The sequence below is a fragment of the Aedes aegypti genome, chromosome 1 (genome assembly GCF_002204515.2).
Source record: "Aedes aegypti strain LVP_AGWG chromosome 1, AaegL5.0 Primary Assembly, whole genome shotgun sequence".
Classification (NCBI taxonomy): domain Eukaryota; kingdom Metazoa; phylum Arthropoda; class Insecta; order Diptera; family Culicidae; genus Aedes; species Aedes aegypti.
The window spans coordinates 5,832,386-5,851,985 of NC_035107.1; the positions used below are offsets into that span (position 1 = coordinate 5,832,386).

The 19,600-nt window shown below is 38.4% G+C and overlaps 1 protein-coding gene across 6 annotated transcripts in view; it reads right to left on the reverse strand.

The window, feature by feature from the left end:
• The window catches only part of LOC5572028 (potassium voltage-gated channel protein Shaker), a 544,814-nt gene that overhangs the window by 82,787 nt on the left and 442,427 nt on the right, over window positions 1-19,600 (reverse strand). For 5 of the 6 annotated variants that reach the window (XM_021838824.1, XM_001660084.2, XM_021838822.1 and 2 more), the window contains 3 exons: window positions 11,051-11,174; window positions 1,107-1,278; window positions 225-321 (listed from right to left, as the gene is read on the reverse strand). In XM_021838824.1, the coding sequence (XP_021694516.1) occupies window positions 225-321; window positions 1,107-1,278; window positions 11,051-11,174 (393 nt within the window). The remainder of the gene's footprint in view (window positions 1-224; window positions 322-1,106; window positions 1,279-11,050; window positions 11,175-19,600) is intronic. The other variant, XM_021838823.1, reaches the window with a different exon arrangement.

Genomic DNA, 19,600 nt, shown 5'->3' on the forward strand with positions numbered 1-19,600 from the left:
GCAGCGTCCACTTTAATGCGAAGGCAAAAAAAATTACACAACACACGTTGAACGGGGGAAAACGTGTACACCACAAAAGGGTGAAAAGGAAAAAAATAAAATAACGCATAAATAGACACATGTGTGCGTCACACTCGGTTAAAATAAAATAAAAGTAAGAGCATGGTATCACATCTACAGCACCGAAATGGGAAAAAACCTTCGGGACCCCGAGCGGTACTCACCTAAATTTATTAGTTGCTTGTTCGCCTAATTCATAAAACTTAATTTCTTCGCTAAATACATCTAAAGGTACGTTGACTGGTCTCCGTAACCGACCGCCTTGTAGTTATCCATGAGCAGCACGGTTGCGTTGTTTGTCCGGGGCGATTTTTTTTTGTTTGGTACACGCAGTGCGCAATTCCATAGTTTTGTTTGATTTTTCCATTCGCCAGTGCGAAAATTCCGGCAGCAATTCCATTCGATATCGGAGTTGGGTTGTTTTTTTTTATTTGTTCGAAAGTAGAAGAAGAAGAAGTTCGGAAGGGACGGCAACGGATTGCCAACGGAAGAAGTAATAGAAATAGCAATAGGGGGTAGTGAAGAAGCAGACGAAGCAGAAGTAGAAGAAGAAGAGGTGAGAAGGAAATGATGGAAACATAGCAAGCATTGATAGAGAGACAGAGTGGTAGTAGGCGAGGTGGTAGGGTTGAAGTAGTAGTAATAATAAGAAACGGAAGTAATGTAAAGAAGGACACGCGACGAATGGGCGTCGAGGCGAGTCGTGCAAGAGCAAGCGGGTGAGAGACAGATGAGAGAAGTGATGAGGCAATTGATGGAGAGATTTTTGCACATCATTTTGGTACACATTTTATTTTCGTTGACAAGGAACAGAAGGACGCAAGCCGAAACGAAAAATCAAACCAAAGTACAGAACGTGGCGGTGGTGATCGATTTTTGTTGGTTGGTTGGTTGTTTGGCAATAAATGGTGGTTTTTTTGGTGGTGGTTGGTTGATGGCATACCGGAGAAACAGAACCGAAAAATAAAGAGAGAAAAGAAGAGGGAAAAGATGAAATTCAAACAAATCCATTAATTCGCTGATGGGGAAATTGAATTGATATATACTACCGCTTTGATAATAATACAAAATGGCATCAAAGCTCGGTCGATTCCGGTCAAAAAAATATTCATTCCGCAGCGGATCGAAGTACCTTAACCTTCGATCCGGATCGCCTAGCAGAGTATCGGGGAATTGGTTTAACGTTCGCAACTGCGTCTCGAACCTTAAACCGCTGACCTGTGGAGTAGAAGAAAGTAACGGGAAAACATGTTATTGATTGTTGATTATATTTTAATGAAAGCGGGGTGAATATGGATCGAGGGCTTATTGATTATATTCAAAAAGAAAAACATATGTTGTTTTATAGGAAGGATGATCCAATTTTGAAAACTTCAAATCAAATGAATAATTGAATACATTCAATACTAATTACATGTTTTTTTACCTAACAATTCAATTCCAGATCCTCGGTGTGAGAGGCGTGTGATCCAACCACTACACCGATTAGATCAACATGAGCACATCCAAGAAAACCACCAATACTGTTTGTGGAATAACTCCAAGAATTTGATACAAGGTCCCTTAGCAAGTTTTTTCATAATTATTTACAGGGATAACTTCAGGAATTTGATTTTATTTTTAGGGACAGGAATTCTGCTAGGGATTCCTCCAAAAATTCCTTTGAGGGTTTTTTCAAGAGTCCCTTTAAGGTTTCGTACAGGAGTTTCTCCAAGTTTATTTTTTCAAGAGCTCTTTAAACTATTCCGTAGCAAACTTTTCAAGAAATTCCAATAGTTTCTTCAGAAATTCCTCCAGGCATTGTTCAAAAATCCTTATGATGTTTTTTTTTCAGGGATTCTCCTCAAAAGTTACTCGAAGATATATTTGATACTTGCTAATAACTACCTTCAGGAATTTCTTAAAATATTTATCTAGGAGTTATTCGAAAGGGTTTTATAATAATCCTTACCGGGGCAGATTTTTTTCCCAAAAATTCCACCAAGAATTTCTAGAAGAATGCTGAGAAAAGAGAATGAATATGTGGTCAAGTATCCCGACCGGAAAAAATAGCAAACCTATAACAACCACATACCAGAATGAGGGATTATACTAGGCTTCTAATTGACTTGCTATTTCACTCAAACCTCCAGGATCCTGACTACTGAGAAAAATGGCGTCACGGCAAAGTTGTTCAGTAACTCAAGGATTATCATTATTCTATTCGATGATTTGAGATTTTGCCACCAGGCGGCGTCAGTGAGCATCATACTTTTGTTTTGTGATTATCTCAGGATCCGGACCACTTAGAAAGTTGGCAAAATCTCGAACCTCTTGGCTAGAACAAATATTTTTTTCGAAGACACCATCTTTCTGCGTGGTCAGAACAAAGACGAAACCCAAATAACACGCAAACCATCTTCAAAAGATATGCAAAAATGGTTTCAAGCACGTATCAATAAAAGCGTCTGTAACTTACATAGTTCTAATTTGATTACATATCCCAAGCAGCACAGTTTGTTTCAACTCAAGAATAAAATAATCTCTTGCAACTAATCCAAGTTGTCAATGGTTGAAAATATGACTTTCAATTGCACTGAATAGCAACGCAAAAAGCGCAAGAGGTGGAGTCTGTTTGCAACATATTTAAGTTATATCGAAATTGCTAACTTGTGGTAAAATACTTGGGAAAAAAAATGAAAACAAAAATATGAACGAAAACCAAACTTCCGACCTCAAGATCACCAAACTTCTCCTCTACTCACTACTCCACCAGCTCTTCGAACAATTGCTACGCCAATGCACTATAAAAGCGACCACATGGTCCATTAATCAAAGCTTGTTGCTTATAACTTTACTGCACCCTTCGGAATACAAGTTCGTTACTGTCGATATTAGACCACGCCTGAAATAATCTAAACTTTTTACAAAAACTTCCGTGCAACACCATTCAAACAAACAAACTGTTGCTAGACCATGTTTTCATTGTTAGATAATGCGTAAGGTGCAACTCAACCATATTGCAACTCGATTCAAACAAACAAACTTCTAGCTGTCATACACGTAGTTTAGTGCAACTTGGTCGCAACTGGGATGAATCTTCTTGAGTTGTGGGTATGGAAACGAAAATTGAATGCAAGTTGCGGATGCTTTTAATGAAAGTCATTTGAAACATAACATTAAAACCGGCATTTTGGGAGAAGTTTCAAGAGTTTGTTTGAAAAGTTGCTGGAAAAATCTTGACAAACTTGACTTCATTGCTATTTGCAAAGGACATTTGCAGCAAATCTTGTCGTTTAAAAAATGTTGAACGTCAAACAAGAAGTGAAATGCGTGTTCATTGGAACGGAAATCAAACTTTATGAGCCTGTATATTGATATGCAACCGAACTAGAACCATGTAAGTTACAGATGCTTTTAATGATACGAGATTGAAACCATTTTTGAAAAGCATCTCTTTGGAAGATGTTTCGTGTGCTACTTAATATCAAAAGCTCATGAAGTTTCATTGCCGTTCAAATGAACATGCATTTCACTCCGTGTTTGACGTTCAAAAATTTTGAAACGACAAGATTTACTGCAAATGTCCTTCACAAATAACAATGAAGTCAAGTTTATCAGGATGTTTTCAGTAACTTTTCAAACAAACTCTTGAAACTTCTCCTAAAATTCCGATTTTAATGCTTTGTTTCAAATTTCTTTCGATTGAAGCATCCGCAGCTTGCATGCAGTTTGTGTTCCTATGTCCACAACTCAAGAAGATTCATCCCAGTTGCGCGAGAGTTGCATTAAACTATAGTAACGTATACGTGTATGACAGCTAGAAGATTGTTTGTTTCAATCCAGTTGCAATATGGTTGAGTGTCACCTTACGTATCATCTAACAATGGAAACATGGTTTACCCACAGTTTGTTTGTTTTAATGTTGTTTCTCATGTGTTGCGAAGCTATTTTTCCATGAACTGGTGATCTTGAGGTCGGAATTTCTTGTTTATATTTTTGTTCCTCCCCAAACTAACATAGTTTTCTAATTTATTTTTTATTTTTTATATCTTGATTAAGGAGACTTTCAGCCAGTGGCTGGTTCGTCTCCGTTGGTTTTCTAAATTAATATATATTTTAAAATGTAAATAATGTAAAAAAAAACAAAAGATTTTGGCTCTTTTATACCCTACGGCTCTCGAGCCTGCCAAATAAACAAGATAAGTAAAAACATTTTTTTTTCTCTTAAGTATTTTGCAACAAATATGCAATTTCGATATAACTTAAATATGTTGCAAACAGACTCCGCCTCTTGAGCTTTTTGCGTTGCTAACTCTGATAAGCTTCAAGAGATAACTTTATTCTTGAGTTGAAACAAATTGTGCTGCTTGGAAATGAAGACCTCCATGTTCCATGCAGTTGCCCAAAATATTATGGCACATTCAGTACCCAATCTGAACCCGACTACTCTGTCTCTATTCGTCTCTGGTTAGGATTCTGAGATAACCGCAAACTAAAAGTTGCATGCGCACTAGCGTCGTCTGGTGGTAAAATCTCGAATCTCTAAGCTAGAATAATGAAAGCTTTTGAGCTACTGAACAACTCCGCCGAAAACGCCATCTGTTTAGGCGGCCAGGATCTTGAGATATCCGCAAAACGAAAGTTTCATGCTCACTAGCGCTGCCTGATGGTGGAATTCCATAGTTCAATGATTACCGTACGTCAGCCCTTTAGGTATTGAATAACTCTTTCCAAGACACCAATCTTCAAATCATCAGGATCTAGAGATATCATATGTTCCAAAGGTTACATTAGTTCATATACAGTCGACTCTCCACATCTCGATGTTCTACATCTCGATATCTCTCCCTATGTCGATGATTGCTTCGGTCCCTTCATTCTGCATACGATTTCTCTCTCCATATCTCGATATCCTCCTTATCTCGATATCTCCATATCTCAATGTGTTCCTGTTGATTTTTTGTTCCCAATTTTCTCTCTATATGTCGATATGAACCTAATCAAAGGTTACACACTTAGAAAATATCACCGACTCCGGTAATTTTTTTACCGAAATAAAAACCGCTGAGCGCTCAGTAATGCTTTCGGTAAAGTTATGCATTACCGAACAATCTGTAATTCGAATCGACACGCAGTTGTCAAAAAATTACAAAACGTTCGTTAATTATTACCGAGCGAATTGTTGAATAAATTACCGAACACATTGTTCGTAACAGCATGCAGTCGGAATAGAATAGAGTGATCAATAATAAATAAGTACAAGTTCATATTGATGTGAAATTTAATATTTTTTGTAAATTCTTATTGTTACTTATGATAGCGGTAGACCCACATCGTAGGATATTCTGCAGATACTAAGAACAATCAAATTTTGATTTTGTGAATCCAAATTCTTCATGCGTTCCGTGAATGCTTCTTCCGGAGATTGATCGGGAAGATCCGAAAAAAGCAGGTTGCTGTGATCGCACTCATTCTGAGGTTGCTGATAACTTCCGGCAGGATGTTTATCTAAAATATGTCTCTTGAGCGTATAAAAACTTCCATAGCTACAATGTTTGAAAGTGCAATCAAAAAACGCATGATCCAGAATCCGGAATCTGGCCATCCGGAAACGTAACGGCATTTGTATGCCACCTCGAAAATATTTTATTCCATTTTAAAAATAAGCTTTTTAATAGAATGACTCAGGTCATACCTACTTACGGAAAAGAAGTATTAGACGCCCATCCTGCTGCTGCAGTTTCTCAATCAAAAAATGATGAACAGAACCGGATGCAATACGATTGCATCAACTAGCACTTCAAAACAAATATGGCGGCCTCAGTACCGTTCACCGTTTGTTCGGTGAAGCGTTATAGCACTTTGAACTGATGTACGGTAAAAAGTTACAGACTACGGCGAATCTAAACGATTACAGTTGATTTCGGTAAATAAAACAACGATTTCGGTAAAATTGGACAAATATTTTTTTGATTTTTTGATTTATTTAAGGTTTTTCGGTAAATCTCGTTTTCAGTACCGAAACTTCGGTTAAATATGTTTTTACAGTATGTTTTCGGTTATAAAATTTACCGAACAACGATATTAAATCCAAGTGTGTACTAGACCAGATTTCAGCGATTCAGAACAATTTGGAAACTCGTAATGAAGTTTGTTTGTTTATTATTTTCCTAGTAACGGAGTAATTTTCAATCTAGTGTTCATTAAATTATTGTTCTTCTTCTCGATCTCTCCCTATCTCGATGGTCCCTTCGATATCGAGATGTGGAGAGGCGTCTGTAGTGCAAGTTTGACAATGCACCCCTACCGGCCAAGTTCTCAACAAAAAGGATAATCCTCAACTCCTACACACTTAAACGGATTCGCTGAGAACCCAACAGCTGAATATCGGTAATAATTTGACGATTCTCGGTGAAACTTTTACCGAGATCTCGGTAAACGTTTACCGAATCTTGGTAACGTTCGCCGAGATTTCGGCAAAAAATTTGGATAACCGAAATCTCGGTTAAATAAGTACCGAAATTCGGCATTGAAAATTACCGAATACTCAGCTGTTGGATTCTCGGCGAAAACTTTTACTGAGGTCGGTGAAATAATTTAAGTGTATAAAGGTAAATCGAACTGAGTACTGAAACTTCACCGAAGTCAGTACTGTGCTAACTATCTATAATGCATACGAGATATTCTACAACATCCCCATATTAATGAAATCCCATATACCCTGGGCCTCCTGTAAAGGGGCATTACAGGAGACCTGACTGTATTTAGCTTATTCGAACTGTTTTATCAGTGTTGCCAGCGTAAAACTCAATGTGCAATGTGACGCTAGGCAGCGATGCATTCTTGCGTCCTGAGGTGAAAAAATGCTGACAAACTTGCATATTGTCACCTTTATTCACAGAAGAGAGGATCGATGAAGAGAAATCGATCATGCGACTTACGCCCTTATTCTAGCACACGCTTGATATTGAGTTTTCTTGGTTTTACTTGAGCAGTGTTGCCAGCTACTACAAAGTTTTGAACCCTTCATGAAAAACTGGATTGAAGAGTGCTCATACGTTGTCAAGCATTATATTTTCTATTCCGTTCAAGTTCATAATTCTTCTATTCCGTTCAAGTCATTATTCTTCTTAAACAGTGTTGCCGACCACATGATCATTTGTGCTTCGGCCGAATGTATGGCGTGCAACACTTCCTTCAACTTTGGTGAACATTCGATATCGTTATCTATAAAATATATCGGTATCTGCATATAACACCCCCATATAAATGACTCCTTTGATAACAATCGAGCAGTGTTGCCATCTATTATCAAACTATGAAAACTTGAATGGTCATATTGAAAAGTTCTCAATCCATGCTTCAACTTTGTTGAATATCAATATCTCGAATCAGTATTTCCATATCTAGACGTTGCATTTCTCAAAAACATAATAATAATTTTACAACCGATTATATTTACGCCCCCCCATAACGGTCGTAAAAAGTGGTCTGGGTGTATATGGTAAAGTATGGAAACCTTATGAAGACCAAGTTACGGGCTATTATGATGGAATTTGGTACTCATAAATCTTCTAAATATTTGCAATTAAATCAAGAATAATGATTTCTTAAAATTTTAAATAGCTTGATTTGTTGTTAAATGCCATCTCAATAGCCTTGTTGGCCATTAATTTGTTATTAAATACTTACTCAATAGCTAATTGAGCACTGTCAAACGTTTTACAGCGTTTTGCTATTCATTCAATGGTCTATTTTGAGTTCAGTCACTTTTATGAATACTGTTAATTTTTTAGACAATGGTATCTATGTAAAAAAAAACTCAAGAGCAATCTAATGACAGGTTTTTAGATTTTTTTGTGGATTGTAGCATTTTAGTGTGGATCTTGATATTTCAGTGTGGATCCTTTGATTCCCGTGTGGATATTGAGCTTGTAGTGTAGATAGTAGGATTTCAGTTCGGATCCTGAGATTGTAATGTGGATCGCCGAATTTCAGTGTGGAACTTGTAATTCTAATGTGAACCCTAGACTTCTAGTGTGGATCCTGGAACTTCAGTGATTGCAGTGTGGATCGTGGTATTTTATTATGGATTGTAGAATTCCTGTAAAGTTCCTGGGATGGTAGTTTGGACAGATGATTTCAGTGTGGATCTTGGGATACCAGTGTAGATCGCAGAACTCCTACGCATATTGTGATATTGCAGTGTTGATCCCTTTATTCCAGCATGAATCGTTAGATTGTTGTGTAAATGGTAGGACTTCAGAGCGGATCCTGGGACTGTGATGTGGATCGTACGGTGACAGTGTTGATCAAGTATTCCAGTGTGGATCCTTGAAATCTAGTGCGGATATTGGGAATCCAGTGAGGATCTGGTATTCCATTGTGAATCTTGAGATCTCCGTGTAACTCATGGAATTCCAGTGTGGATTGTGGATTTACAGTCTAGATGCTGGGAATTCTGTGTAGATCCAGGGATTGTGAATCACAGAATTTCAGTGGATTTCAGCAAGGATCCCAGGTTTCCTGTGTGATCCGTAGATTCCCGTGGGGATCCTGGTATCCTAGTGGAATTTGAGTTTCCAGTGTGGGTCCTAATATTGCAGTATGGATACTGGGATTCCAGTGTGTATCCTGGAAATCCATTGTGGATTCTGGGACTCCAGTGTGGATCTTTGGATTGGAATATGGAATTGAGATTCTAGTGTGGATTTTAGTGTGTTTTGTGGATCTATTGGTTCCAGTGTGCATATTGGAAATCCAGTGTGGATCAAAAGATTTCAGTGTTTTGCCTGGGATTCCAGTGTGAAAGCTGAGATTCCAGTGTGGATCATGGGGTTCCAATGTGGATTTGTGTTACTATACTAGTGTGGAACATCTGATTCCAGTGTTTCTGGGTTTACAATTACTTCTGGTATTTCAGTGTGGATCCAGAGATTCCACTGCGGAGACAGTTCCAGTGTGGGTTCTGGAAATCCAGTGAGGATTTAGAACCCTGGGATTTCAGTATGTATCTGGGTTATCCAGTATGAATTCACTAGGGATTCGAGGATTCCAGTGTGATTGCTGGATATTCAGTGTGGATTCTAGGATTGCAATGTACATCCTGGTGTTTGAATCTGGAGCCTAGGGTTGTCGTATAGTTTCTGGGATTCTAGTATAGATTGTGTAACTGCTTTGTGAACCCTAGGTTACTAATGAGGATATTGGGATTCCAATGTAGTTTGTTGTATTTCAGTGTGGACCCTAGGATTCTAGTATGGATATTGGGATTTGAAATTTCCGATGTGGATCATAGGATTTCATTGTGGGCATTGGAGTAAGCCCAGTAAAGATTTTAAGTTTCCAGTGTGGATCCTGGATTTCAAGTGTGGATTCTGGGATTTCAGTGTAGATCCTGGAATTCCAGTGAGAATTCAGTTATTCCAGTGTGGATGATGATATTCTAGTAAGGATTCCAGTGGGATTGATTAAATGGGAATCATGGAATTCCTATGAATATCCTTGCCTTTCAGAGGCAATACTGTGGGAATCTTGTGAGAGTTATGTTGCAGTACCGTGCAAATGTTGAGGGAAGTGACCAAATAGTTTTAAAATACCTTTGGAATCTTACTGAAATACTGTGATTCGTGTGAATGTCCTGTGGAAATTCTGAGAGGATTCGGTGTGAGTTCAAAGAAAATCCTGTTGGAGATTTGTGTCGAACAAATTGTATTCCTGAGAAAATCCCTCGGAAATACTTCAGAAATCATATGAAAATCCCAGAATCTCAGCTGAATTCCCTTTTTACTTATTTTCATGGTCTCCAACAATTTCTCGATTAATTCCTTATGGGATTTAATCAGTATTCTTATAAAAGTTCCTTCGAAGGATTCCTACAGAGATTCCTCGAGAACATTTTTGAAAAATTTTACGATTTTCGCCAGGAACTCATTCAGAAGGAAGAGAGGAGTCCTCCAGAGGATCCACGAAGGAATTTTGCCCAGGATTTCTTGAATAATTATACCATAGAATTCGCCGTAAAATATTTCACAGATTTCTCAAGCAATTTTTCCAGAAATTGCTCCGAAGATTTTTTCAAGAATTCTTCCAGAAATTCCTCTAGGAAGCCTTTCAACAATTTCAAAGTATTCTGAGCGGATTCGTTCTGCGATTCTTCTCGGAATTTTGATAATTCTGGAGCAGACCATTAGCGAACATATGAAAAAAGTAGGATATGCTGTAAGGGGACCCAGATAGCCGTAGCGGTTAACGCGCAGCTATTCAGCAAGACCAAGCTGAGGGTCGTGGGTTCGAATCCCACCGGTCGAGGATCTTTTCGGGTTGGAAATTTTCTCGACTTCCCTGGGCATAGAGTATCTTCGTACCTGCCACACGATATACGAATGCAACAATGGTCAATTGGCAAAGATAGCTCTCAGTTAATAACTGTGGAAGTGCTCATAAGAACACTAAGCTGAGAAGCAGGCTCTGTCCCAGTGGGGACGTACTGCCAGAAAGAAGAAGAAGAAGAAGGATATTCTGTAAATTTTTCGAATTCACTGTATTCTCCGTAAGAATTCTTCATGAAATTATGAGGAAATTGAGTAGAAAGAGATCACATATCCTAAGCGGTAAACACGCAGTTATTTAGCAAGACCGTGCTTCGAACCCCACCGTTCAAGTTTTTTGTAATGGAATTCATGCAAATATCTCGCGTTGAGTATCATATCATATATCGTGTCCACAGTGATAGATTTCTCTTAACGCGAGAAATCGTCATTCGACGAGAACTTTGGAACTGCTTATAAGAGCATTAACTGATGAACAGGCTCTGTCCCTGTGGGGACGAAATGTCAAAAAGAAGAAGAAAAAGAACAAAATAGAATCTTTTAATGTTTGTTTTATGTTTTTGTACAGCAAACAAATTGTATGTAACAACTCATATGTTCAATATGAGTGCAGATATCAAAATGAAACGGAATGAGACATACAAGTAAAATTATTATTGAAAGCTTTATGTACTTACGTTTATAACAACTCTTTCGCAGAAGTCGTGATCATGCGGTATTGGTTCAAAATGAGTATGGCCTCCCCCAAAACCGTGCGCCGCCCCCCCTTCTTCATCCTGACTGCTCAACTTGGGTAGAGACCTGTACGGAAAGAGGAAAAACCGGAGAAAAGAAAGAACATTAGTGCACTGGTATCGAGGGTTGCATCCTGTCTTCTATCATCAATGCAGAAATGTTTGTTTTCGAGTGCGAAAGCATATTGATGATATATTTTTTTTCTATTTCTACGATTATAGTCGCTAGAAGATATCGATAGAAATCTTCAAGCTCAGAAATCGCATTCAAGTAGAGTCAATCGAAGTAAGCTGCTGCACGTGGACCGTTCGTGCAACTTGCCCCTATGAACCTTGGCCTTCGCCAATGAATCGGTCCATCCCATGGCCAACTGTTTAGTGAGAGCACGGTTTCAAACCCAAACGCTAATTAAATTGATCAATCGGTGCCAAATTTGTTTCAATACTGTGCATTAATTCATTCATTCGTGTTAAATTTTCACACGCTTCCTTATTGCTGCTGACACACCTTGCCTAAGCATGCACACCCACACCGACACCATACATTCATATAGTCATACAAAGTGATACCGTTCGTAATATGCTATCGTGCGGTTTCATCGGGTTGCATTATGTTCTTTTTTTTTCATAATGATAGCACGAGGGATGAGAAGGGGCACGTACTATTATGACGCTTGCTATTATCGTGGGTTGGCAACAATAACTCGGAATATAAATAACATAATAAAAAATCCGACCACAATTGGTGGTGAAAATTTTTACCAAACACCAGAACATGGTCGTTATTGCAGCAATCAAGCTCAATAATAGTGCAATCTAAATGCACCACGTGCAGAGGCTGGCTGGCACTCCCCCACTTTATTGATCTTGGGACGCCTAATGGGATGGTTTAAATCGGACGGCACGGCACCTGGCTGTCAAATCTGGGATGGCTGCCTGCCTGCCTTCCTGCCTGTCGATCGATTTCACGAGCCTCGTGGCGCACTATGGGACGGGGACCTTCTTTAGGTTGGTCAAAATCTCTAGCGCTCTGTGGGGATGCGTGTTAGAGTTTCGATGTCTTCAGAAAATTATCTTACTTATGTGAATTAGAGGTTTGCTTTGATGATGTTGAAATTGATCTAGTTAACTTCAAACTTATCCAGATCAGCTCTTTCTTTTATTTTAAGCGTCCTTGCAAAAATACTGTTGCTGAGAAATGATACGAAGACACTTATACCTATGATCTTAATTCATTGTGAACGTTGCAATTCGACAGTTGTCGATTACCGTCTAAAATTAATGTAAGTAATTTTAACACAGTAAGGAGAAAAATAATTGGGATGAAATAAAACCTTATTTTTTAATATGTTTAACGGCCTGAGTGAAAGCAAAAAAAGTAGAGGACGGAGAACTTCAAAATAATTGCCAAATGAATGAAAAAGAAGATGAATGAAATGAATGAAGTCAAGTGTACTTGAAACACTTGAATATAAAGTATGTAACACTTGAATATAAAATAAATCAAACCGGATTAGCCAGTTCATAACGAGATGATCCCTTTAATTTTAAGATCATAATGCTCAATTTCACATGCACACTTGCGCCACACAGCGGGAGAGTAACGAATCAAACTGTTTGCTATTCGGATTTCTTTGACTGTCTGAACAACTTTGTCGAATACTCGAACTTGCTATTTGAACTAGATCACAAAACAGAACTACTTACTGTACTTTTGATGGTACTACGTCCTTCAAAGCAGAACTAGTAATTCTCAATTTCATATGTTCACCACCGCCACCTAGCGGCAAAATTACGAATCAATCTGTTTGCCTTGACCTTCTGATGAACTTCGCTAAAACATTCATTCATTGTTTCTTAGTATAACTATGACTAGGATAAAGCACTCATATAAACATGATCAATAGCGCCACCAGACAGCAAAATTATAAATCTGCAAAATATAAACTATCTGCCTTTCAGAGATGACCTTCACCTTCTGAGCAACTTTGCCGAAGATTCGAACTTTCTATCTCATCTGGTTTACAAGATAGAATTTGTTTCATTTGTTTGATTTAATAAGCTTACTGGTGTCACCTAGCGGCAAAATTACGAATCAAATCGTTTGCCTTTCGGATGTCCTTGATTTACTGAACATCTTTGCCAAAGACTCGAACTTTCTATCTAATGTGGATCACACACTCTCTATCGCCATCTAGGGGTAAAATTTTGAACCAAATTATGTCTTTCGGGGGTCCTTGACCTCCTAAACAACTTTGCTGAAGACTCGAACTTTCTATCTCATGTGGATCACAAGATAGAACATGCTCAATTTTGCACGCTCACTAGCGTCACCTAGCAACAAAATTGCGAATCAAAGAATTTGGTTTCTGTATGTCCTTGATCTGTTGAACAACTTTGATGGAATTCATTATAAATCATCAGCATCTCGAGATCAGCTGAGTGTTGCAATACTTTTTCAAGCGAGTCCGTAGTTATGACGGGTGATGTATAAATTCATGGCAATAGTTAGTGCTAAATACTTTTCGGGGAAGTGGGTTATTCGAGAAAACGAGGTATTCAGGGAACTGGCAAAAGCTCGAGCTTCTGGCAGAAACTTCTTCGAGCTTTTGGGAGAAGCTTTTTCGTGCTTCGGGAAAAGCTTCTTCGACCTTCTGGAAGAAGCATCTTCGAGCTTCTAGGAGAAGCTTCTTAGAGCTTTGAGAAGAAGTTTCTTCGAGCATCTGTCAGAAACTTTTTCAAGCTTCTTGCAGAAGCTTCTTCTGCTTTTTAGAGCTTTTGGAAAAAAATTTCTTTGAGCCTCTGGGAGAAGCTTCTCGAGCTTCTGGCAGAATCGTTTTTCGAGCTTCTGGCAGAAGCTTTTTCGAGCTTCTAGGAAAAACTTCTTCAAGCTTCTGGAAGAGGCTTCTTAAAGTTTCAGGAAAAGCTTATTTGAGGTTCTGGAAGAAAGCTGGAAAAAGCTGGAAGTAGCTTCTTCGAGCTTCTGAGAGAAGCTTCTTCGGGTTTCTGAGAGAAGCATCTACGAGCTTACGGGAGAAGTTTCTTCGAGTTTACGGGAGAACCTTTTTTCGAGCTTCTGGGAGAAGCTTCTTCGAGCTTCTGGGAGAAGCTTCTTCGAGCCTCTAGGAGATGCTACTACGAGTTTCTGGGAGAAGCTTTTTTTAGTTGCTGGGAGAAGCTTTTTAGAGCTTCTGGAAGAAACTTCTTCGAACTTCCGGGATAAGCATCTTTGAGCTTCTGAAAGTAGCTTCTTCGAGTTTCTGGGAGAAGCTTCTTCGAGTTTCTGGCAAAAGTTCTTCAAGATTTTTGAAATAGCTTCTTCGAGTTCCTGGGAGAAGCTTCTTCGAATTTTTGGGAGAAGCTTCTTTTAACTTCTGAAAGAAGCTTCTTCGAGCTTCTGGGAGAACATTCTTCAAGCTTCTGGGAGAAGCTTCTTCAAGTTGCTGGCAGAAGCTTTTTAGAGCTTCTGAGAGAAGCTTCTTCGAGCTTCTGGGAGGAGCTTTCTCGAGTTTCTGGGAGAAGCTTTTTACAGTTTTTAAGAGAAACTTATTCGAGTTTCTTGAAGAAACTTCTTCGAGCTGCTAGGAAGAAGTTTCTTAGAAAATCTTCTTTGAGCTTCTAGGAGACATTTTCCAAGATTCCGGAGAAACTTTCATCAAGCTTCCAGGAAATCCTTTTGTGAGTCTCTGGAAGAAAGTTCTTAGAACTTATGGAATTAGTTTCTTTAGGTTCCGTAGAAAAACTTTTTCAATCTAAGGAAAAAGTTTTTTTCGGGTTTCTGAGAGAACTTCTGCAAAAGCTTTTAAGAGCTTCTGAAGCAAAAGCTATCGATCTTCTGAAAGGAGCTTACGAGTTTTGCCAGTTGGAATTTTTTAGTTTCTGAGCAACAAGCTTGCGTTTTTACAAATTAGAAGGTCTCGAGTCTGTGCAGGATAGTATTTCAAGGAGAAGCTTTCGAGCTCCAGAAGGACATATATTCGATCCATTAAAACAGTAGCTTTCGCGCATCTGACAGAGAAGCTATTTCGAGTTGCTTTTGAGTTTAGGAAAGCGCTCTTGAGCTTCTAGTTTGATTCAGAATTTTCCCGGCATTCATCCAGCAAATCTTTCAATAATTCTTTCAAAGAAATTTACGGAAATTCTTCCTGTTGGGATTTTGCTTACAATTCATCTAGGCATTAATCCAAAACTTATGATTAAGAGTTATTCCAGATAATTTGTCACAAATTTTTCAAGGAATGTTTCCAGATAATCTTCAGTTTCTTCAAACATTTTTACAGATATTCCTTAATGAATTTTACTAGGATTTCTTCCTAGCTTCTTGATGGATTCCATCAAGAAATATTTCGAAAATTTGAAACTTCTCATGCGATTCCACCAGCTTCATACTTGTAATTCCTTTCCGAATTTCTCCAACGATATTTCTACAAGGTATCCTCCAGTAATTTCACCAGGAATACTTTCAGAGGTTCATCCAGAAGTCCCTACAAAAATTTCTACAGGAAATTCTACATGAATTCTTATCGATAGTGTTCTTTAAGTTTCATCAGGGATTCCCAAAAAAATCTTCAGAGGTTAAACCAGGTTTTTTTTTTCTGGAGATTCACTAATTTGCTCTGGTCTTCTTTCATGAATTTTATCATGCTTTTCTCAACCACATTTTGAGGACTGGCGTTCGAGGAACGGACATTTGGGGATAAGTAGAACAACCCTCAGCGATTGTGCTACTTTTCCCTGAATGGCATTTCCCCGAAGGTCATTTCCCCGAATGGAAAGGGAAATTCTTGAATGCCATTTCCCCGAAAGACGAATAGTAATGAAGTTTCTGTCTGTACGAAACAATCGTGATGATTTCGTCAAATTTGAATGTATTTTGGATTTCTTTGCAGGTTTTGAAAGAAAATTTAATTGAGGTTTACTAAAAACTACAAGAAAATTCAAAAGCGGATGGTTCATTGCGGGAAGGGTTATTGTGAAAATAGATCTAAAAACAATGGATTTGGAGTTCTATATAATATTATACTTTCTTCGGTGAAGATTTGCAACAGGCAAAGGGCTGCTATATTATAAGTTAGTTAGGAATTTCACCGCACGATGGCGTTAGCTAAAAAAACAGTTTTCTGATTCCCCTAAGCGACTATGCTATTCTGTAACTAGATCTTACGATGATTAAGTCTTCGGCAAAGTTGCTCATTAGCCTTAAGGCTATACACTAAATGTTTGCTTACTTCAACATTCCACAGCTAGGAGGCGCTAGTGAGCTAAAAATATTTCAAACTGAATTATCTCACGATGTAGAACAGCTAGAAAGTCGGCGTTCTCGGCAAAGTTCTTCGTTAGGTTAAGGACTTTGTGCTGCATGCTTGACTAGTTCGGAATTCTAAAGTTAGGAGGCGCTAGTGAGCATTGAAAATTATAATAATGCCTAATGTACTTTCGATGGAAGGCTGTTGTTTTGGTAAAGTTGTTATGGTTGGATCAAATGGATATAAACTGCATCTCTAAAATGTTAAGTATTCTACCACTGGGAGGTGATAGTGAGATTCTATGACACTACCCCGAACGCCACTACCCCGAAAGCCATTACCCCGAATGGGTCATTACCCCGAACGCCATTACCCCGAATGGATAACATTTTGAGACTTATTCTAGTTAGAGAGCGGGGAGATAATTGTACGATTCCTTTTGAGTATTTCACGAGTTTGGGTCGAAAATGTATTTTTCAAATATTAGAAAATAAAAAAGCAGCTAGTTGTTCAGCAAATATTTTTTACACGCTAAGTTTTGTTAGTTATTTTGTTAGTTAGTTAGATATTTTGTCCTCTAATTTTGGGAAGATTCACACAGCCACATTGCAATGCTCTGAAGAACAGCCTATGTCGAAAAGAAGGGTGAATTTATTATGAGAATGATAGCTATAATATGCACAAAATTAGGATGTAGTAAAGTCTTTTATTGGACGTCGGTAGCCACTTCCTTTACTCATTTTTATAGGTGTCAGGCATTAAGATTAAGATCTTCTTAAAGATTTTGTTACGTAAATGATGGTAATGGAAGTTCACCCTGAGATAGTCGCTGCAAGTGTTGTTCTATGGAACCCGCCTAAAAACCAACCTTATAGACGACCGTTCCGCTATCGCACTTGTACACTTGTACATGTTAGAAAAATCGACGGCCTCTGATTGACGCTACAGTAAGAACTTTTGTTGATTTGTGGGATCATTAATTTGAATTTCTGTGAGATAACCACAAAAAAAAATATTTTTTTTTTGATTCAAGATAATGAAGACATGATGATGGCAGAAAAGTGGTGAGTAAATCCATAAGAGACCTGTCTGATTTAATACAAGAAGATAAAATAAAGGGAAAATTTCCGATTAGAATTATAGCAGGAATCACTTTAGTGAATGCCTTCAAGATATATTCCTTTATAAAAAGCTGTTATCATGTTAAGCTGTTAAGCTATATGGAAATATTGCAGCTATGACGTGAATGATCACTGTAACAACGTGATGCTATGACACAACCTATATTCATAAGAAAGAAAAATATTTGTTCAAAAACAAAATTGAAATATGAACACCACCAACAAGTCCAAATACCGGTGATTAAGCATCTGTTAAGCAACACCATATTGAGGGTTATGGATTTGAATTCCTTTCAGTCAATAAAAGGCTTATTTTATTAAAGCCCATTCACAAATTTCGTAACGCTGAAGGGAGCGAAAAAGTTTGGTGGTGATTGTCCTCAAAATGTTACAGCCCATTCACAATATGTAGAATTTCCATACAAAAAAAGTACGAGGGGGTGGGTAGGTGTTAAAAATGGCAATTTTTGGCGAAATGAAATTTGTGAATGAACCCTTGAATTGCGAAGGTACCCACTGAGCTGATAAACAGGCACTGTCTCAGAAAGAATGAGAAGAATATAGCTGCCATCAAGATATTTCGAAAGAATAGCTGGCATATAAAAGAAGGGAAAATATATGATGAACATTTTACCGACGAATTTCAGGTGCCATTAATTACCAGCCTTCATTAGAGACGCATTTTTGCACGCAAAACAAGATACTGTACTGTATCTCATACTATTCGGGGTAATGGCTCATTCGGGGTAGTGGCGTTCGGGGTAATGACCCATTCGGGGTAATGGCTTTCGGGGTAGTGACCCATTCGAGGTAGTGGCGTTCGGGGTAATGGGATGGAGCCGATAGTGAGCATCCCATAGCCCACAGCTATTGAGCCAATGTTTTCATCAAACATTGTTTGTTAGGTTCAGGACCATTTTTCATTACGATATTCTGTCACATAGTACTGAACCTAACAAGGTAGTGGAGCTAGTGAGCTTTGAACATTTGAATCTTCTGTGTCTACCGATGCAGATCAGTAAGATGGTTGATATTTTCGGTAAAGTAGTTTGATAGGCAGCCTTTGCGATGCATGTCTGATTAGTTCGATTTTTGGCAACTGAGGGGCACTAGTGAGCTGAATATTTCAAAACCTTGTGTATCGAAATGCTGATACAAACTTAGTTGTAGGTATTGTCGACAAAATGTTCGTTGCTTCTCAGTTGGGAACCATTGAATTTTTATTCGTTTGCTTCATCATATTTTCGTAATGCCCGGTTATGGAGAACCCACATATGAACTTGAATTTATTCGATAATGGCGAATTAACGTACAACTTTTCCGAAAGCACCCATCTTCAAGATTGAGTGACACTATTTCATACCAATCAGGTATGCTAATCGAACGATAGGCAATCAAAAGAAGTGTCATTCCCGTTTAAGGCGAAGTAGGCCGTTGATGATTGTTGCTAATTCATCTCACGATCTCGAATCAAAGAAACTCAGTTGGTTTTGCACTGATACAGCTGAAAAAGTATCAGCATACTTTATGCATGTTAGCGCGTGCAGTGATACTTTTTCAAGTCTATTTTGCTCATTCTAGATTTTTTTCTATATTTTGGGAAACTCCAAAGAACATGGAGGTCTTAATTTCATTTTTGTTTGTATCACATTTCGAATGATTTGTGCCCATTGTGAAAGTGCCTGAAATTTTGTCGCAAAATTTTGATTCCTGACCCACAGTGCACAATGTGGCGCTTGCTCGGATTGAAAATGTGAATTACCAAAATTGAAAGTCCTTCAGAGGAGCAACCTCTAAATTCCGGCGATCAATTTGTCGGCTTTCTGGTTAAATGAAAATTGATTTAATAATGCATTCTCGCATTTGGATGGCTTTTCCCTTTTTCGAGTGGGTTCGAGTCGAGGACAAACCGAGCTTCTCGTGCTCTGTGGAGTATACGGACGGGCAGTTGAAAACTCAAATGTCATGGCATGTCACCACCACATTATTGTCGTCCTGCACTCCATAGCGGCGTGGTGTGGTGTGCAGTTCGAAATGGAAAGCGCATTTGAATAATGTTGTTGATAATTTAAACTTCTCACCCACCAGCTGGTGGGGGAAGGGGGGAGAAACGCAGGCCTCTTGCG